The 19,999-nt window shown below is 43.9% G+C and overlaps 2 protein-coding genes across 29 annotated transcripts in view; one reads left to right on the top strand and one right to left on the bottom strand.

Annotated features, from left to right (window-relative positions):
- The window catches only part of LOC126395259 (anoctamin-9-like), a 33,059-nt gene extending 14,782 nt beyond the window's left edge, over positions 1-18,277 (top strand). The window contains exons 8-24 of the mRNA XM_050052590.1: positions 1,167-1,301; positions 1,599-1,689; positions 2,948-3,008; positions 3,102-3,184; positions 6,650-6,754; positions 7,225-7,383; positions 9,016-9,052; positions 9,252-9,363; positions 10,025-10,079; positions 10,168-10,265; positions 10,395-10,591; positions 11,614-11,766; positions 11,921-12,065; positions 12,158-12,274; positions 12,363-12,453; positions 12,550-12,662; positions 14,593-18,277. Coding sequence (XP_049908547.1) covers positions 1,167-1,301; positions 1,599-1,689; positions 2,948-3,008; positions 3,102-3,184; positions 6,650-6,754; positions 7,225-7,383; positions 9,016-9,052; positions 9,252-9,363; positions 10,025-10,079; positions 10,168-10,265; positions 10,395-10,591; positions 11,614-11,766; positions 11,921-12,065; positions 12,158-12,274; positions 12,363-12,453; positions 12,550-12,662; positions 14,593-14,626 — 1,786 coding nt within the window. The 3' untranslated portion in view covers positions 14,627-18,277. The remainder of the gene's footprint in view (positions 1-1,166; positions 1,302-1,598; positions 1,690-2,947; positions 3,009-3,101; positions 3,185-6,649; positions 6,755-7,224; positions 7,384-9,015; positions 9,053-9,251; positions 9,364-10,024; positions 10,080-10,167; positions 10,266-10,394; positions 10,592-11,613; positions 11,767-11,920; positions 12,066-12,157; positions 12,275-12,362; positions 12,454-12,549; positions 12,663-14,592) is intronic.
- A 134-nt stretch (positions 18,278-18,411) lies between these two features.
- Positions 18,412-19,999, bottom strand: part of LOC126395092 (intestinal mucin-like protein) — a 15,402-nt gene continuing 13,814 nt past the window's right edge. For all 28 annotated transcript variants that reach the window (XM_050052268.1, XM_050052302.1, XM_050052329.1 and 25 more), the window contains 3 exons: positions 19,903-19,942; positions 19,655-19,775; positions 18,412-18,817 (listed from right to left, as the gene is read on the bottom strand). In XM_050052268.1, coding sequence (XP_049908225.1) covers positions 18,616-18,817; positions 19,655-19,775; positions 19,903-19,942 — 363 coding nt within the window. In that variant the 3' untranslated portion in view covers positions 18,412-18,615. The remainder of the gene's footprint in view (positions 18,818-19,654; positions 19,776-19,902; positions 19,943-19,999) is intronic.

The raw sequence follows: 19,999 nt of genomic DNA, 5'->3' as shown, positions 1-19,999 counted from the left end.
CCATTATTGACCCCATCAAACAAAATGGGGGCGCTAGAGAGCTCATTTCTTATCTAGGCCTAACCGCTGTATGGATTTGTACTAAACTTGGTAGATATGTAGAACAGGACGCCTCAAGGTGACTGGAGAAATTTAACTCTAACTGGCAACTGGGTGGCGCTATAACAACAGAAAAATGCTTCAAAATGGCTAAAATGCGACCGACATTTGTTTAGGTCAGAGGTTTTCACACTAAGACCTGGGCTGAGGTCAAAGGCACAGGTGCGTTCAGGTGTTGTAACAACAACAGGAAGTTGATTTGATCGCTCAGTGTCTGATTGCCACAATTTGCGTCTGCTCATTCTCTGAGTCATATCTCGCATAACTCATCTGAACACAAATTTGAACATGACACACGTATTTTTAGATTCAGTGTGACTCACACTTTCAGAGGATATCAGTATCTCTGGAACTTATCGGGATCAAGTATCCGTAAGTTGTAGAAAAAAGACGTCCCTGATAGCAAGGCAAGGCAGCTCTGCTTGTACAGCACATTTCATACACCAGGGCAATTCAAAGTGCTTTACTGAGCAGTAAAAGATTAAAGAGGAAAAAAATATATAAAAGGTGAATAAATTCAGACAAGAGGTGCAAAATAAAAAATATGTAATATTTGATTTAATAAAAAGCAGATTAGTCTTTATCTTGACTTAAAAGAAGAGAGAGATGGTGCAGACCTGCAGCAGAACCTGCCTCAGAATCATCCTGTTCTCTTTAAAATCAAAGTGATTTGGGTCCCCTGGTAGCTTAGAGGGTGGAGCAGGCATCCCATAAATGAAGGCAGTGTCCTTGCCGCAGCAGCCAATCGGTCTGATTCCAGCCTGTGGCCCTTTGCTGCATGTCACCCCCCCTCTATCGCCTCCTTTAATCCTGTCCAATAAAGACAAAAAGCTGTACATTCATGGTTACATTGCAAACAGGAGCTGCTGATACCAAATTTAACCTTGTTTTTACAACTTACCCAAGGCCAGGTCTCAGCAGCAGCAGGTTAAGCAAGGGGAAAAAGGTAAAACCGGTGTTCTGTGATTCAACAGTATAAAACAATTAAATATGAAAAAGGCCAGGGTGACTGAAGACGTTTTTAGTCTCTGGTTTGTTGATGTGTTTGTGTTACATGATGTCTGCAGGTGTTACTTTGGAGAGAAGGTGGCTCTGTACTACCTGTGGCTGGGCTGGTACACCAAGCTGCTGGTCCCAGCTGCCGCTCTGGGAGTCGTAGTGTTCCTGTATGGACTCGCCTTTTTCAACACCAACCCTCTCATGTGAGTCAGATGCTGTGGAAGTAAAATTATTATGTCATTGCATCAAAATAACTTTAAAGTCCCATTCAAACTATTTGAACCTCTCAGATTTTCTCTGTGAGATTTGTTCCTGCGAGTTTTCAAAGTCCGATTCATCGAGCTGATGAAATGTAGGGACTTTCTAACGTTTGACTTCAAGACAACCGTGAGAAGCAAGCTCTTCCTGTTTATCATGTTTGTGCAGCAGATGAATCACTGAATCATGCTTTAATTTCTATTCCCATTAACCCTTTCATGTTTGTCTCTGTGTGTCTTCAGTAAGGAAGTGTGTCAGTCCGGTGTCATTATGTGTCCTCGCTGTGACAATTGTACAGTGTGGAGGCTGTCAGACACCTGCACCTACGCCAAGGTGAGCTCATCTTATGTCATTTATATAACCAGCTGCAGTTAGTTCTAATAACAAAAAAGCATCACAGCCAGCATCTGGTGAGGAGTGAGACATTAAGTTTGCTGATCAGATCTTTTTTTTTTTTTTTTTTTTAATTACAAATCAACATAAAGCAGCTCTGCTTTGAATTCAGATATATTGACATTTACCCTGTTTGATCACAGAGAAAATCGAAGACCTCATAACTGTCCTGTCATGTAGTCCCAGATTCTCACTGAGCAGCTTACTTCATTCATTCATTCATTCATTTATTTTCTGTAGCCACTTGTCCCATTGAGGGTCACGGGGGAGCCTGGAGCCTCCACCACTGCACCACCGTGCTGCCTGACACACAGAGCTGAAGCATTACATCTCCACGCTCTAGCAAAAATTTTAGAAAAACTCCATTTTAGGGAGAAACACTGTTGCAAGGCTGAAACAGAGAGGAAAAGATGCATTTGCAAATTAAACCACCGTTATGTGGCTGCAGTCTGGCCGTCAGGGCCCTGTCAAGCCGACGATGAGCATCTGTTGCTTTATATTTTGCAGTGTGTCCCACACCATGGACACTGCTCGACTCTTGCTGGCTTTTTTTCAGCTGATTGAGCATGTTGAATGGGCGTCTCATTACGTTTTGGATTGTTTTGCCTCAACTTGCTGCCAGCCTCCGTTGGTTTGCTGTGTTGTTTGTGTTTGTCAGATTTAGATTTCAAACTGAATTTTTTTGATGTTAAGCTCTGACCAATGAGTTTGTTAAATTTTACACTGCCTCGGATTTTGAATTTGGTCACGCTACTTCGACAGACCTGCAGTACGAAGTTACAGCTGCCAATATACTGAATGTTGGAACCAGAATAAAGTTACTGAATTCACCACAAACCAGCCGACACAGCAGAGATGTTGCAAATACTTCCTAGTAACCGTAAGTGCTTTATCATCCAAGAAGCTTCTTGGATGAGAGGCGAAATGTCTTCAAGAACCGCAAGCAAGTCCAGTTGCCTACGATATAGCACTTAGGATTACCATGACCTGGATGACTGAGAATCGTCACCGACATTTCCTAGAAACTGAGTTACAACGGCTTTTCAACTATAGTTCTGAGTGATGTCAGAACTTCAGACACAAATATATTAAAGGTTTTATGAAAAGCAGGTCCTGATGTTTATCTGTTTGTTTGTGTGGTGCCATGTTTATGATCTTCCCTGTTGATGGGATGTACAATGTGTTTGTATCCACACAGGTCAGCCACCTGTTTGACAATGAGGGCACTGTGGCTTTTGCTATGTTCATGGCGATCTGGGGTGAGTGTCTGATTTCATCTCATGATCTACTCTGGTGTCTAATCTAATGTGTTCCAGTGATGTGAAGTCTGGTCTCCCTGTGTGTTTCCACAGCCACTCTGTTCCTGGAGCTGTGGAAGAGACACAGAGCCAGAGCCGTGTCTAAGTGGAAGGTGTATGACTGGTGTGAGGAGGAGGTACTGACAACAAATCTGAGTCTGTGTCCTGTGTTGTTGTCTGCAGTGTTGTGTTACACATCGCTAATGGCACCCAGACAATGTCGGCCCTGTCTACACACACGCAGATATTTGTTTAAAATGGATATTTTACCCTCAGTTTAAAAAAAAAAAAAGAATTCAGTCCATTAGAACTTTGTTTCGCAAAAATACTCCGGTCACAGTAGAACGCAAAAACAACCGTGTTAGCTGTCTCCAGTGTTTTCCTCTCGTCTTAAAGCTTGTAAAGTTAGGCTAACGTTACCTTTTTCAAAACACACATCATTGTTGATTCCTCTTTAATAAAAAAGGATGAAGGAGCTCACTCGAAGATATGAGATGAAAATATGAGATTAAGATATGAGTGATGCTCTGGACATGTGAATGCTTTCTTTCCATTCCTCATTACAACAATCCCACTGCAGAAAGTGTCCCATCTGCTGGGTCGACTGGTCCTGATCCAAAACTGCCATTTTAGGTGGACTTCAAACTGCGGACGCTCAGGCAGTTTGAGTGTAAAACAGTCATTAGACCGAGCAGTGCTAACAAAACATTAGAAAAATACTTGTTCACTGTTGTTATTGTTTCTGGTTCATGCTCACCACACAAAGCAACAATGGGCATGCACAAATGGAAAAGATGACGTTGTAGTTTCCAAAAAGCTCTATGTTACACATCTACAACGATACACAGAAACCGGGGTTTCGAAAAATCTGCACTGTAGAAGGTGTCTTATAAACATCTCTGTTAAGTGACATAAAACTCAGTTTTTGTGTGGGCAGGAGGCCAAAATATATCTGTGTACATGTGGACAGGGTCTTTGTGATGTGCAGGATCCTAAAATGAATTCTTTATGGTGTCAAACTGAGCTCAGTGGAACCTAAACTTAAAAACTGTCTCAGGAAATCCTGTAAATGTATTAGAGTTTACCTGAATGTGAACCCAAAACCAGAAAAAGAAAGAATAATTCAGGGAAATTCTAGAAAACAATAAAGTTGAGACGTACAACCAAAGCTGCAGTCATGCAAATGATTTATCCTCTAATTATTGTATAATAGAACAGATTTTCATTCTTATTGGATCTGCCTTTATTCAACCAGGTCAAAGTCTCATTGAGATTAAATCAATAAATCTTATTGTCAATGAAGACCTACTAAAAACATTATTACAGCAATATACAAACAACCACTGCAGACTGAAACGACTGTCACACACTACAAAAGAGCACACAGAATATATCCAGTTAATATGCAGAAACAGACATGATTTTCCAAAAATGATTTTCAAAATAAAAGAGTTTTTTTTTCCCCAGTTCAGTCTTCTCTTTCTCCCCCTGTAACCAAAGGTGTGTGTGCAGTGACATGAGAGCCTGCAGGAAAAATACATGTTATCAAAGGGTGTGTGGGTGTCTGTAGGTTAGTGACTGCAGTGTGAAGACAAACTGCTGCCTGCATGTTTCACTATGTCTCCAGTAAATAGACTGCACCACACTGATCGTAATCATGATGTAACACTGTACAGTTGTTGGACACACCAGCTGGAGGAAACTGGGAGAATAAACTGAATCAGAGTTTAATGATTTTAGTGTTAAAGGTTGATAAGTGATAATTTACTACATCATATCTGTGTGTGTCTCATGACTGCAGCTTTGGTTGTGTGTTTCAGATTTCTTGTTTCTAAATTATTATTTTATTTAACCTGCATTCATGATTTAGACTTTTTTTTTCCCTTTACACTCCACTGAGCTCAATACTTTTCCATTAAAAAAAAAAAAAAACTTAACTTGGTGCTTTACCTTCACCTCATGATCTTCATCACTGCAGACTTTGCTCACGTCTTACAGAGATGGTTGTCATTACATGTCTGAACATGTTGGAAACTTGTTTATTACTGAGTCATGTCATGAATGCATCGCCTGAAGCTTTGTTATGTCATCATTATCTGAAACGTTAATCACGTTGGCTAATCTGGGTTCAGGGATCTGACCCAAATATCAGCCTGTGTCGGTTTGTCAGATGTTTGGCCAGTGTTATGGAGTAACTAGTTACATGTTAAATTACAAAATAAATGTAGCTGTAATCAGTTACAATTCCTGGGATAAAATGCATAATTATCTGTCCTAAGCCCCTCCCACCAGACGACCACAGGCATATGCTTCATACAGTGACCCAGTGTTTCCCATACACTGATTTATTTAATCTTATTTTATTGTAGAGTTGTACGCAGCTCATTCTTCCAGTCCCTCCTTGCTCTGCTCTCTCTCTGTTTATCAGACCACATATGAGACAACAATTAGCTGCTAGCCACTCCACGATCCCTTTGCCTCGATCACACCTTCGGTCAAAGGCTGTAGCAGCTTGAATTCAGCCAGCACAAACCCCCCAGCACCCGGTATCACAGCATGCTGGTGGCCAGCAGCAGCACTTGGTTTAATCTGTATAACGGCAGCAACAGAAAGTTTGCTGATCAGGTGGGGAGTTGGGGCTGTCCAGTGCCCGTTTAGCTACATAAACGTGAACATGAAGATGCAGCCAAGCCGACTGTAGGCCGTCGACCAAAGTCGGGCCGTCGGTGAGCGTCTGTCGCCCTAGATTTTGCGGTGTGTCCCGCAACGTCTGCACTTCTGCAGCTTTTCGGCCAATTGAGTATGTTGAATTGGCAGCGGAGCTTGTCGGTGAGAGAGATCACTCTGATTGGCTGTTCAGGTTTTATTTCCTTGCCCCTGTAGCGAGTGAATCTGCCTGTAGTGAAACCGGGGCTAACCGGTGCTTCCTCCTCAGGATGTACCACTCTCTCACTCCGCTCTCTCTCACGCAGGCGCAGAACGTACGTGCTACTTGGCCGTCGGATGTAGTCCGTGTAGTGTGTTCAAATGCAACTGACACAGGACGTGAGGCGACATAGACGACGCAACAGTTGGCTTTCGTTGCTGCTAGTTCTTTGATATTGGTTTGGTGTGTCCGCACCTTTAAGCTCCAGTTAGCAGAAGGCTAATCTTTTGTAACATTTTCTTTTCATCTCTGAAATGCTTCGCTGATATTCACACGTTTTATTTCGTTTACTGCCAGACTCTCTTTTCGATGAGTCCGTCTTCCTTTTCTGGGTCGCTTTGCAGTGCAAGCAGTTGTTGCCAACACTGGAACAGACATTTTCTTTGCAGGACTCTCCTACATTGAATCAGATGCAGATGTAAAACAGCCAATAGAAACTCCCTCTCTTTGAAATGACCTGTCTCCCATCACAGGCTGGATTTTCTAACACTTGAAAACAGAACCAAGAGGAGGTTCTGTAGATATCAAAGATATTTATGGGATTTTTGCCCAATGAAGCCAAAACCAAACTGCCTACTGGATTTCAGCACACTGAAGTCCTTGTAATATTCCTTTAATGTATACGTTGAATCTCATCCTGTGTGTGGGTTGTGTGTTTGTGTGTTTGTGTTGACAGGAGGAACTGATCATGGAAATAGTCAATGATCCACACTGTAAACCCAAACAGTTCAGACACTCCTACCTGCGCAGCACTCTGGTCCTCATTCTGGTAACTGTCATGGTAAGACACACACACACACACACACACACACACACACACACACATTGATACTGAGTTGCTTATGAAGTTTGGTGGGTGTGGTATACAGCGTGGGCTGAAGCTCTACCTGATAGGCGTGATTCAGAGCAAAGTATTCCTCAGAAAATGTATCTCACTGGCAGAGCTCTGCTCACTACCTGCTGACACGATCACCTGCCAAAACAAAGCTGCTTCACACCCAAAAGATCAGCTAGTATCCTGGAGTGACAGCTGTAACATAATATCATGTCATTGTCTCTAATTATCTCCTGCTGATTCAGGAACACGAGTGGAATTTATCACAAAACAAGACAAAAGATTATAAAAGCTTTAAATCAGATTGCAGCTTTACAGAACAGAAAATGATCTGGGCTGACTGCTGTGGGGTGTGTGTGTGTGTGTTGTGAGCAGAAAGACGATGCGACATGTTGGTGTGTTTGTTTGTGTTCCAGCTGATGATAATCATCGGTCTCACTCATGCCCTGGTGGTGTTTCGAGTGGTGGCGGCCCCCTCGATGTCTCAGTGGGACTTTATCGGTGATTATGCCAACACTGTGGCCGTGATGCTGGGAGCTGTGCTGCACTACATCACCATTCAGATCATGACCCGGGTACGTATACCTGCATCCAGATCCTCGTGCTGCATTCACAGAATAGTGTGAACACACTCTGTCATGGTGGTTCAGATCAGATATGAGGCCTAAATTACTTCTGTTGTGTATATGCTGCAGTTCATCACAAAGTGAAACCACAGCTAAATGAATTGTTTCAATTCTTGTATTTCATTTAACTTCCTGCGGTGATGCTTGTGCAACCATTAAGCCGACACTATGTCAACATGTCTGTAGTTCTTCTCACCAGGGGGGACATAGCATTGGTGTTCCCGATATCTCCAACTAAGAATACAAATCTGAGGCTGATGTGAAAAGTGTTTCCCACTCTGCTTTTCCTACAGTTTAAATTACATGATGTGAATGCTGTATCACATCCAAGCCCTGATGTAAATATATATCCTATGTAGAGAGGTAAAGTCTCACCCTGAGTTTACTGGGATAAGCATCATTCTACCCTCAGTTGGTTGCATCGATCATTTTTCTAACTCACTTTAGATGAAGCCATGCTCATTTTGCATGAAGAAAGTGAGCTGCCAGACTTAAAGGCCCGATTATGGCCCGCCCTCCCTGCTGCTAGCTAGCTAGCACACCCATGGATGTACCCTGTGGCTCTTCCCCCTCACTCCTCGCTGCGCTGAGACCACAAAGCCGGACAGCTTGATGATCAGTGTTGCCAACTTGGTGACTTTCTCGTGAGTGTCCTTGTCACTGCTGGTAGCATGAGGTGCTAGCTGCAGCCTAATCAGGGTGCACAGGTAGTCCAGCTCCTCCAGGATGGCACATCCATACGTGTCTCCCAGCAGTCTCAAGAGCATGGAGGAGATACCAGGAAACAGGCCATTACATGAGGAGAGCTGCACAGGGCTGTAGAAGGGCATCAACCCAGCAGCAGGACCAGTATCTGCTCCTTTGTGTGAGGAGGAACAGGAGGAGCACTGCCAGAGCCCTACAACATGACCTCCAGCAGGCTACTGGTGTGCATGTTTCTGACCACACTGTCAGAAACAGACTCCATGAGGGTGGCATGAGGGCCCCATGTCCTCTAGTGGGACCTGTGCTCACAGCCCAGCACCATCCAGGTCCGCCACTGGTGCCCTGTTCTCTTTACAGATGAGAGCAGGTTCACACTGAGCACATGTGACAGGCGTGAAAGAGTCTGGAGACGCCGTGGTGAACAATATGCTGCCTGTGACATCATCAAGCATGACCGGTGTGGCGGTGGATCAGTGATGGTCTGGGGAGGCACATCCTTGGAGGGTCACACAGACCTCCATGTCACAGCCACCAGTACCCTGACTGCATTAAACCGCCATTAACACACATGTTAGCTCTCTGGGAAGTTTCTTTATTGATTTTCCACTCGTTGCTTCTGTGTTTGTGCGGTTTGAGGCACACAAACCACTTTACATATTGACCTCCTCACCCTCGTGTGCGAGCGAACATTAGCTCTTGACATCATCTTTAAACTGACGGGAACTTTAACAGACCACCAAGGAATCAGGAAGCAGTTTCTGCTGGAAGTTTCTGAAGAGCAGCTGATAGATGAGAACAAACAGATCTGTCAACACAAGATGTACCTGCCAACAATGTCATAAATCTCTTGTGTCTCTGTGTCAACATCACCTGCAGGTGAACAGATGGGTGTCCCTCAAGCTGTGTAAAATAGGTGAGAACAAGCTTAATTCAGCGTGTTGTAGTAGCATAGATGGAGACATGTATCGGTTTAAAACAATGAAGTGTCGTTAAAATATCTGAATACACTCATGATAATGAATCTGAGAGAAAATCAAATGTTCAAAGACATTTTGTCAAATATCTCACAGTACATGAATGTGTGTGTGTGTGTGTGTGTATGTGTGTTTCAGAGAAGACAAACTCTTTCGCTGCCACAGAGAGGAACTTCACCGTCAAGATGTTCACCTTCCAGTTCTTCACTCTCTTCTCCTCACTCTTCTATGTGGCCTTCTTCCTGGGCAGGTACTCTGTATCTGTCTGTCAGTGTGTCTGTCCATGTGCGTGGAAACATATTTATGCTGAGGGGTGCTGCGCAGTTTAAATGTGCATGCACATGCTACAGGAGCTACAGGAAAACTGCTGAGTTCACGTGTTGTTAGCATGTAACAAAAGCCTTGGTTTTCACCAGCGCTGTATGGACGCAGATCTTTACACGTGAAGTAGATGATGGACTGTTATTTTCTTCGCTCTGTCGCAGTTGGATGGGAGTTTTGTAGAGCTAAGTGTGTCCAGTGTTGATTGATTTTTCAGCGGAGCAGTTTAGCGTTAGCTTGGCCGTCGACAGCTAACACTACCTCTGGATGGTGGCCTGTGAGGTCGTGAAATCCAGACGATTGATTTAAACGCCAACAGCACATTTTAAATTTCTTTCTCCGGTGCCTCCGTCTTTGTTTTGATGAACTTCCTGCCAGATGCTGCTGACCTCACCAGGAAAAATAAAACATCAGCACCATCTAGTGGACCGAAAAAGCAACTGATTTTATTAATCAAGTACTAAAAGTTGCGCGTGAGCGCAGTGTGTGTGTATGTGTTTGTGTATATGTACTTTATACAGTAACCAGCATTGAATTCAGAGGGTTAAAATGCTGGTTGTTAATGTGAAACGAATATTTTCTTACCACAGGATAAACGGCCATCCAGGAAACTATGTTCGCCTCGCTGGATTCAGACTGGAGGAGGTGAGGAGATACACTCTGTTGTTTTAGTCCTTCATCCAGCCTGAACACACCACAGCACTAACCCTGAGATGTGTTCTGTGTGTCGTAGTGCCATCCCAGTGGCTGTTTAACGGACCTCTTCATCCAGATGGCTGTTATCATGCTGCTCAAACAGACTCTCAACAACATCTTTGAGTTCACTGTGCCGTGAGTGTGTTAGCTGTGTTTTCATTCAGCATCACCTCCTGTAAGGCAGCAAGTGGTGATGAAATAATGTCCAGTCGTACATAGTGCCAACACAGACCTCATGAGAAAACAAAATGCTGTGTTTTCCAGCTGGTTGAAGAGCTGTCTGAGCAGAAACACTGCGAAGAAGCTGCAGAGGAAGTGCGGTAACTGTTACAGGAAGGCCTGCCGTGATGAAAGCAAGCAGATTGAACCGTGTGACATCTGCAAACTTCGGGACTGGCTGAAGAATTACCACCTGGCCGACACAGACGCCTTCAGTCTGTTCAATGAGTTCCTGGAGATGGGTAGGTCCTCAGTCTCCCCCTGACCCCCACACTATGTGTCTAAGGCTTTTATTGTGAAAGGTAAGAACTGAAGAAGTGGATCTGGCATGTGCTGCCTTTGTCAAGGTTGACAAGAATGATAAAGTTTACCATCTTAGTTTGGACTACAGAGCCTGCTTAAGTATAGGTACAACATCACAACAGTTCGAAAAAGAATTTTGACATGCAAATTAATCGCACAAAAAAATAGCCCTGGTGTGTCAGGGTCTGAAGGCTGCAACACATCAAAATGTGAAAACTTTTAAGGGTTCTGAATACTTTCTGTACACACGAAACAATAGAATTTGAAAACACTGCAGCTGCCTCTTCCTGCAGCTCCCCCCTCTCTTTCCTAAGCTCTTTCCACCACAGGCATATGCATGCACTTCATACAGTAACCCAGTGTTTCACATACGCTGATTATTTCATCTTCTTTCATTGTAGAGCACATTCTCTCAGCCCCTCCTTGCCCCGCGCTCTCTCTGTTTATCAGACCACAAATGAGACAAGAATTTGTTTGCTTCCCATCACTATGGGCTGCTTCTCCAGGAGGAGAGCAGGCAGCAGCTCTCGAGACAGACTTTCAGTGGAGGCTGTAGTGGCTCGAGATAAGAATTACCCCACAATCCCCTCGCCTTGCTCAGACCTTTGGTCATCGGCTGTAGAGGCTTGAATTCAGCCAGCGCAAACCCCCCAGCACTGGATGTCACAATGGGCCGGTGGCCAGCGGCAGCGCCAGGTTTAACCTGTGTAACAGCAGCAACAGAAAGTTGCTGATCAGGTGTGGAGTCAGGGCTGCAGTGCCCCGCAGCTGGTGTTTGTGCTGGCTGGATTCGGTTGCTGCAGCCACTGATTTGGGGTCTGTCTCCAGAGCTGCTGCCGGCATTTGTAGAACAGTCTGTAGGAACACTCTCTCTCTGAAATGACTTATGATTGGCCAAAGTCTCCCGTCAGGGCTAGATTTTCTAAAGCCATGTTACTATCTGACTGTCTGTCCCCTCTAGTGGTCCAGTTCAGTTTCACCACCATATTCGTGGCAGCGTTCCCCCTTGCCCCCCTGCTGGCTCTCATTAACAACATCTTTGAGATCCGCCTGGACGCCATCAAGATGGTCCGCCTGGAGCGGCGGCTGGTTCCCCGGAAGACCAACGACATCGGTGAGCAGTGTGTCTGTGGATATTTGAGTCAGAGGTTTCTGTGTAGAGTGGTCTGCTACAGCGGACCCTCAACATGTCCAACAGTGCTGCAACAACATCTACTTATACTGAAGCACGTAGTAAAGTACAGTGTGTCCTGTTCTTCTGTCTGCAGGTGTGTGGACGAAGGTGCTGGAGGCCATCGGCGTGTTAGCAGTGATTGCTAACGGTCTGGTTATTGGAATCTCATCAGACTTTATTCCACGCCTCGTCTACCGTTACAGCTACGGCCCCTGTGCTAATGGAACAACTCACGAACAGTCAGTCTCGTTTCAGCTGGTAGAAACACCTGATGACTCGTCAGCAGGCTGCGTTGTGTCTCTTCATCATCATGTGTTTTGTGTTGTTGCAGCTGCATGCAGGGCTACATCAATGACACCCTGTCCACGGCTAATGTGACACACTCAGGAGTTGATGTCTTTAGCACAGACCAGATGAAGATAGATGGTCTCAACGTCACACAGTGCAGGTGAGAAGAACTTACATAACAGAATAAGCAGTCACAGGTCTGATACTGGGGACAAACTGTGTGCGTGTGTGTGTGTGTGTTTGTGCAGCTACAGAGACTACAGGAATGAGGACTACGCTCTGACCCATCAGTTCTGGTTGGTCTTGGCCGTGCGCTTTGCCTTTGTCATCCTGTTTGAGGTTTGTACTCCAGGTCAAATGGACGTCATTGTCTGACCCAAATCTGAAGACGGCAGTGAAAAAGTTTCTGTGTGTGTCGTCTGTGTGTTTCTACAGCATGTTGTGGTGGTGTGTAAGTTTATAGCGGCCTGGTTCGTCCCCAACAATCCCATCCGTGTGAAGAACGATCGGCTGCACGACAAAATGGATCGGCTGAAGGTGGAGCTGCGGTAAGTCAGCAGAACTACAGGACACAGGTCAAGATAAATAGATAATCATGCCGTGGGGACACTGTCACAGCATCTCTAAAGCTGTAGGGGCCAAAACACTCAGCTGCCCCTTTAAATTCTATGTACATGCCGACTGCCAACCTTTGCAGTACGATGCCTTTGAATACAACGTCAACCTTCTTCTTCTGCTTCTTCTCTGTGTCTGTCCCAAGTCTCTTAAATTACTGCTAGTTATCTTACCTAGCCGACTTTGCTAGCTGTTTAGCCCCTCCCACCTAGGAAAAAAATGCGAGGAGCTAGCGCTAGGAGCGATGAGCGAGCATTGTCGGTTTAAGAGACATGAGACGTCCTTTCCACTGAAGCGTCACGTGAAGCGACGTCCATTCCTGGCGACGGCGGCACCGCTGGATCTGCTCCGTAAAGCAGCCAGCTTCTGGCGTTACTATGGGTACATCCCAAGTCTCATTATATTCGCTGACCAAAACAGTAGCCCCCATCCCCTGCCGTCATGACTCTGGTCACACACTTTTGCATGTATAACCATTGTTATTGAGTCATTTGTCGAAGTTTGTGCAATTACAGAACGGTCTGTAGCCCTGCCACTGTCACTGTGATGAGCATCATCATCATTATTATTATCACTATTATTAAATCCACTCGCCATCATTCAACATAGTCAGCGATTCATTGCAAAGAATGCATGTAACGGGTACTTACTCTTGAACTGTTTCTCCGCCATCTCGTTCAAATGTGCCAGATGTAGAGGGCGGGTATTTATACATCATGGCCTTCAGCTGAAAAACTCTTCTGGATAGGAAGCTCTCGACCATCCTAGCTCGTAGCTGCTTAAAGCTTGCTGCTAGCTCCTAGCGCTAGCTCCTCGCTGCACAAATAAGAGACTTGGGACGGCCTAGAAGATGGCGGACCTCGAACGACTTCTGGTTCAAGCGAGGAGCTAGCAGTAGCACTATAAAAATAAGAGACTTGGGACGGACCCTCTGTGTCCCATTACATTGCAATGGTTTCCTGCCGGTTGGCGAAACCCATGTAACGGCGCATTATCGCCATCAAGTGGGCTGGAGTGTATAACGCTTCAGGGTCAAAGGAACGATCAAGCGGAAGTTCACACACGGGTGTGAGGCAGCTGAAAAAATAGTTCCACAATCGAGATGAAGAGCGAAAACACGGATGGAAACCACAGTTTGCTACGATGCCATAAACCGCAACCAAGAAACGAAACCCAATTTTATCCAGACGAGTTTAGTTTCCCTGATTTGTTCAGAAAAGAGAGCTTTTCTTACGTCCCTGTGGATCTCCATCTTAGGGCCTGTGTCCACATAAGGTTTTTCTTCAACAGAAAAGCAGTGGCAGGTCGCTCAGGAGTTCTTCATCCCAGCGCTTCATAAAAAAGAGCTCCCAGTGCTACTTTTAATGACGTGGCCAGCATGGGTATGTTTCTATGCCAACAATATCTTGACACTAACCGTAGCTAGGTAGCTAATGTAATGCTACATGAACAGAGGACTGACAACACACTCAAAAACAAGCTTACAGAATCCACTGTCCAACATCCACGCATATATTCACTGTCTGCCGGCTGATCTGCTCACAAAAACGAGCTTTGTTGTGACAGTAGCCTCTCAAGAAGCGGCAGTGACGTCTGCAAGGTTCAGAAATTTTCAACTGAAAGCGGCCACGCTCTGAAAAAAGAAGCTGGGCGCTGCACTTTCTCTCCAGGCAGCTGCATGCAGCCACACACACTCGCTCCGAACGAACAAAAAAGGCGCCAGCACTGAGAAAGAAACGTCATGACACAGGCCCTTCACCAGCTGACAGTTTGACCTTCTTACGTCACAGTCTCAGTAACACCAGGGTGCCGTCACACTTCTCTCCTCAATCTATAATGTGCGTGTTTTTGTTCTTATTTCAGTGACATGAAACGGAGCAAATCAACAGACGTCTGACCGCCCACAGCTGACCTCAGATCTGCCTCGGCTGGCTCCAGCATCAGGGAGAGATTCTTTTTTTTTTTTTTTTAATTAATATTTGGTGTTGAAACAAGAGACTGGACTGAGACTCTGATGTTGTGTGAGGTTTATGTGTCAGGGTGTCATTGGACTTTATGTCACCACACAGCCATCACACTACGTCTAACAACAGCTGACAGTCGTCATGTTTTTATATTAAAATGTAAGAAAGATTTAATTTTTGTCTTTTGATGTTGATGTTTTTGATGAGTTTTCCCTGTAAAGGAACAGTTTGACAGTTTTCTGCGCAGCGTTAGACGAGAACATCATCACTGCACACTTTACATGATGACCGTGAACTGTCCCTGTACCTGCTCTTTAATTCCTGAGCACTTAAATGTGTGTTCATGCACTTACTTTATGCAGGTAATACACAAGTTTGTCTCATGTCACAGTCCCCTTAACCCACACTGTCCTAAGCTGCCTCATAGCTCAATGCATCCCACAATGCACCACAGTCTTCTGCTCCACATCAGTCCAGCTGTTGATGGTCGGGCACCATTAAAGTTCATGTTGGATTCAGACTTAATATTATTACTTATGTCCAAACATTACCAAAACCTTCACAGATGGTTCTCACTTAATTTGAAAATCCTCATGATGAGACTGATCAGAATAATATCACATATCTGACACTGTCAACTTACATATTTATCAACAGGGCCTTTTTTCAGTAATTAAGAAAAATATGTTTCTTTCTTAAAACTTTATCAGACAAAACCCATAAAAATAATATCACATCACATCTTTTATCCAGTGGACCAATGTGCTTCTAGATAACTGAATGTTTTTATTCTCCTCTCAGCTGCGAAATTTTATTTTGCTTTTTTTTTTTTTTTTTTTACTGTCATCTGATTGTAACTGTAATGTTGTATGGTTGATTTTGTGTATTTTTTCCATAACACAATCACTGGAAAAAATGTTGGCATTGTTGGTTTCTGCACAGGGTGGCAGCGGGTCCTTAAAATGTCTTAAATTTAGATTGAATGGGTCTTAAATGTTTTTTAGTCACATTGTTACGGCTGTGTATGTGTTCTGTGCTGCTGTCTCTTTTCACTGATGTAGGTTTTGCTGGTGGTGCTGTAGGAAAGATTTTAACAGGAGGGAAAAACTATTCAACGGGGTACCAGACTTCGACACCTGTATGTGCTCAGTGCCTATTTGTGCCCCCTTAGTGCACTTAGATCACACAGTGAGTCTGCATCAGTAAACTCAGACCTTGCAAGCTATGAAAAATGGGATAATTGTAGTGTAAGGACAAATAGCTAGTGTTGGAGCAATTATTCATGGTGATTAAAGCCAGTGCCTGTTAAGAGCCAGTTTACACAGCAAACTGCGTTGTATGTCGAAGGTGTTTCAGACGTGGTAAAATGGGTATCTGAGCTGTGGAATTGAACACGCAGAGAAAATATTGTCAGGGTCATTTTTACTGTTCATTTTGAACTGACATCAATGTCTTTACTTGGAAAGAGTTTATGTTCACTTTTGATGTGTATTTCCATCGCAAGTTTGGTCTTAAATTTCATTTTAAGTGGTGTTAAGAAGGTCTTTAAAAGTCTTTTATTTAACTCGTTTATACCTGCAGACACCCTGCTGCACACCACGCATATGTTACATTAATACATTTCTTTGTATGATGAAACTTTGTTTCTCAACAACGCTGTGGTGAAGGTGTGGTTACGTTAACGCGCTAAAACCACACAGTTATGGTTCGGAAAAGATCGTGTTTTGGCTTGAAATACCCACGTTTGGTGGGAGAAAAGCTGCTCGAAAATGCCACAAAGGGTCGCTAACAAACAGCCTGCTTTGTAGTTTGTTGGTCTTGAGCAGTGGTCTGCAGCTTGGCACGCATCTCTCCTAGGAGTCACACCATCCACCATCCCCTCCACCTCCTGACAGCAAAGTCAGCTCACATGCTACGTCACTTTGAAACATTGATATGATTGGTATGAAATGTACAAATGTAACATATCCATGTTTTGCAGGAACATACAATGCCAACATTTTCTTCTGCTTCTGGCAGAGCATATGAGCTCCACTGAGTGTGTTTAGGGAGCCACAGGATGTCCTCAGGACAGTGTCCCTGTCGTCTCCCTCACGGACTCCTTCATTCATTTAGAAATATCATATTGTGTTTTAATATCCAAACCAAAGAAAATGAGCTGAGTATTTTTTTATTCACATCTGTAGTTTGTGATACGTCTGAAATACAAACATCTGTTCCACCTCTGTTTGCTTCTGCCCCCTGTATAAAAATTAGGCTTTGAATAACATATCGGTAAGGAATCATTTATTTGATCTAGCTCCAGCAGACAGCACATCAGATAGTTACAACATTCGTTACCTGTCACCTGGCGTACCGAAACAACTCTACTCTTTATCCTCTTAAAACGATATTGGCTCAGTTTTTAAAAAATCCTTTCAATTCTTTTGATCGGTGGACCATTTTGGATTAAAGGAATATAAATAGGAATATGTTCGGACTTTATGACCATCTCAGTTGCAGGCAGTCACCACCTTTTTTTTTGGTCTCCTGTTTACCATATACTGTTGTGTTGAAGACTGTTTCTACGCCGATATGTTTTTCCCTCCACCCTAACCTGACCCAGACCCTGAGCCCTAACCCTCATGGTTTTAGTAAAATGACCTAGACAATTAAATTGTGACGGTCAAATCTAACCGAGCTAACATGTATATAGCATGTCCATATTAACCCTTTCATGCATAGTGGTCACGACAGGGGACAGTTATTTTAAAGCCATTTTCTTGTACATGCTTGGGTTTTGATGCTGTACGTAGTTGCATGTAAGTCACTACAGTTTATCCCAGTGTGTCTTGCCATACACTGCCACCCATTGGCCAGGTGTTGTCAGTGCAACACAAAGCTTTCAAAACCAAGATGGCCGACAGATGGCAAGAGGTGTTGTGCAGCTCAGGAGTTTATCTCCAGTCTTGCTACAATACGAGGCCCTTGCAGGTAAATAAAAAATGTTAATATCAAGTAACATCTCAGGAGTTATAGTTGTTAAAATTTTCAAGTATTGATTTTATGTTGGGAAGAAATAACAATTAATCATCTGTCCGGTAAACTGGACGTCATGCAGCACTGGTTATATTTTAGCTACAATTAATACCTTTACTGAAACCTTGCACTTCATCTCGAGTGACTTTTTGGGCTGTGAATAAATTAATTTATGTTCTCAGAATGTAACTTGAAATTTTTGTGACAAAAACAATATTTTGATAAGAGCGTTGTTGAAACATAAAGTTTTAACATCTGCTAGCATCCGTGGTTTGCAGTTGCCAACATTTTTTTTTTTCTGGCAACTGGGTTTCAGAGTCAATCTGAGCAACAGTTTCTCTCACTGAAGCTTCCAAAATATCCAGCTGTCATCAAAATGTGTTTTTGTTAAAGGTATATTCTGCAGGATTTTTTTTTACGAAAATGATACATAAACGAATCAATGAATCATCTCATCTCAATCATCATTTATGACCCGCTAGAAGAGTCTGGCCATATCATTTTCAGCAGCCCATATTTTCTTATTTTGCTGTTTCAGGACGTTTCAGGGTACAAGGTGTGGGTGAGGTAGCAGCTAGGTGCCAGACCAAAAGCAACACACATCCAAGTAGATAAGATTGAACCAGTAACTGACATTTCCTGCATGGCATACCTTTAATATGAATCATTCATATAATAAATAAAAACGTCAGCGCCAGTGTTTATGTTGCAGAAATATAACTTTAATAATTATCATCCCTGAAATCCTCAGACAAAGAAAGTTTACATCACAGTATTATATTGTGATGGTGAAAAAGAGCACATGCTGGTTTATAAATAATACAACCTGAATAGGAAGCGCTAAGGTTAAGTGTTGCAAAGTGTATGTGAAGTTTCAGTCCCATCTAAAGCAGTGAGTAATGGATCAACGCCTCCTGCGGCGCTGTGGTTTGGATGTTACTCCTGGCACACACTCTGCTTTGGCGCAGCTGCACGTCTCCACCATGGTGTAGCTGTGCTGGACCTTGGAGCCGTCGGCGCAGGTCAGCTCCACCTGCCTCTGACTGGTTTTGGCTTCTCGGCAACACTCGCACTGGTGCATCATGGTGTTAGCTGCTGCAGAGTATCTGTACAAAATAAAAGGTTCTGCATTAATCCTGTGGCCCTGTCTTGTGTCAAGTCCTCTTTAATTTAGTTGTGCCTATTGCTAATTATTTTCAGAACAGCAGCTTCTTTCCCTGGGGTAACAGGTTTGTCTTTCAAATCAGGGCAAGACAGTAAAATGTGTTAATTAATCAATTATCTATAATAAATGTAATGGTGTCTCTTATGTGAGTATAAAAACAGTGCTTTCCCAGCATTTACAGGCTGAGGGAAAGGACTGTTTCCCTCCTTGCCAACTCCGCCCTCAAACACAGAGATGGCACTATAGGGCAACTACGGAATCCCTTCTTTATGCCACCTTTGCATTTTTACACAGAACCAAACGACGGTGGCATCATTCTGCTCCAGTGCATGGTTACAGACTGCATGCCGGCATCGCAAATCAAAAGAGGCGTGAGGTTTAACACAACGGCATCGCCTCTAGTGTGACATAAAACATACCCGTCGGCAACACTTCATAAACAATAACCATGGCATTGACATGGCAATGACAATAATTTATCTTGTCTGTTATATGGCGGCTGATCTGGTCCTCTGCTCGGAGGGTAAGGAGCTCCTGGACCTCATTGTTTTCCAAATCTGTGGACATTTACAGCTGCTTTCTTCTTCTTTGAGTTAGCTGCTAACTGCTAACAGCTACTTTTTAAATCGCACACATAACATGTCATCAAAACGGCTGTGTAGAAGGAGCTTATGCCTAAACTACGACTGTATCTGTGAACTAAAGCAGGCTGAGGCAGCTGCTGACAGAAAACTGTGGTTTGCCGATTTAATTGAAATGTGGTGCTAATTAGACTCACATGGACGAGCTTCCACATTGTCCGGCGCAGGACGTCATGTTGACGGGCTGCGGGCTCCTGCAGTTGTTCACCTCGATGACTGTCTCCTTACTCTTGACCTCACAGACGCTCTTCAGCTTGCCTGGAACACACACACAGCAACTGTTAGGCTCTAACAACGACACGTGATACACAGCTTTGTCGACTTCTTAAAACCAGTTCATGAGTTTCTGAGTTATCATTTAAATACTGTGACTCCTCTAACTTACAGCTCTTGCAGCATCCATTAGCGTCAGTTGTCTCGGTGCCCTGCAGGAAAAAGACATGTCATGTTGTGAGTTAGACAGTTGGGGGGGGGGGGGGGGG

Source organism: Epinephelus moara, chromosome 1 (genome assembly GCF_006386435.1).
Source record: "Epinephelus moara isolate mb chromosome 1, YSFRI_EMoa_1.0, whole genome shotgun sequence".
In the NCBI taxonomy this organism is placed as follows: domain Eukaryota; kingdom Metazoa; phylum Chordata; class Actinopteri; order Perciformes; family Serranidae; genus Epinephelus; species Epinephelus moara.
The sequence above is the reverse complement of the archived record's forward strand: the minus strand, read 5'-3'. Positions and strand labels throughout refer to the sequence as shown.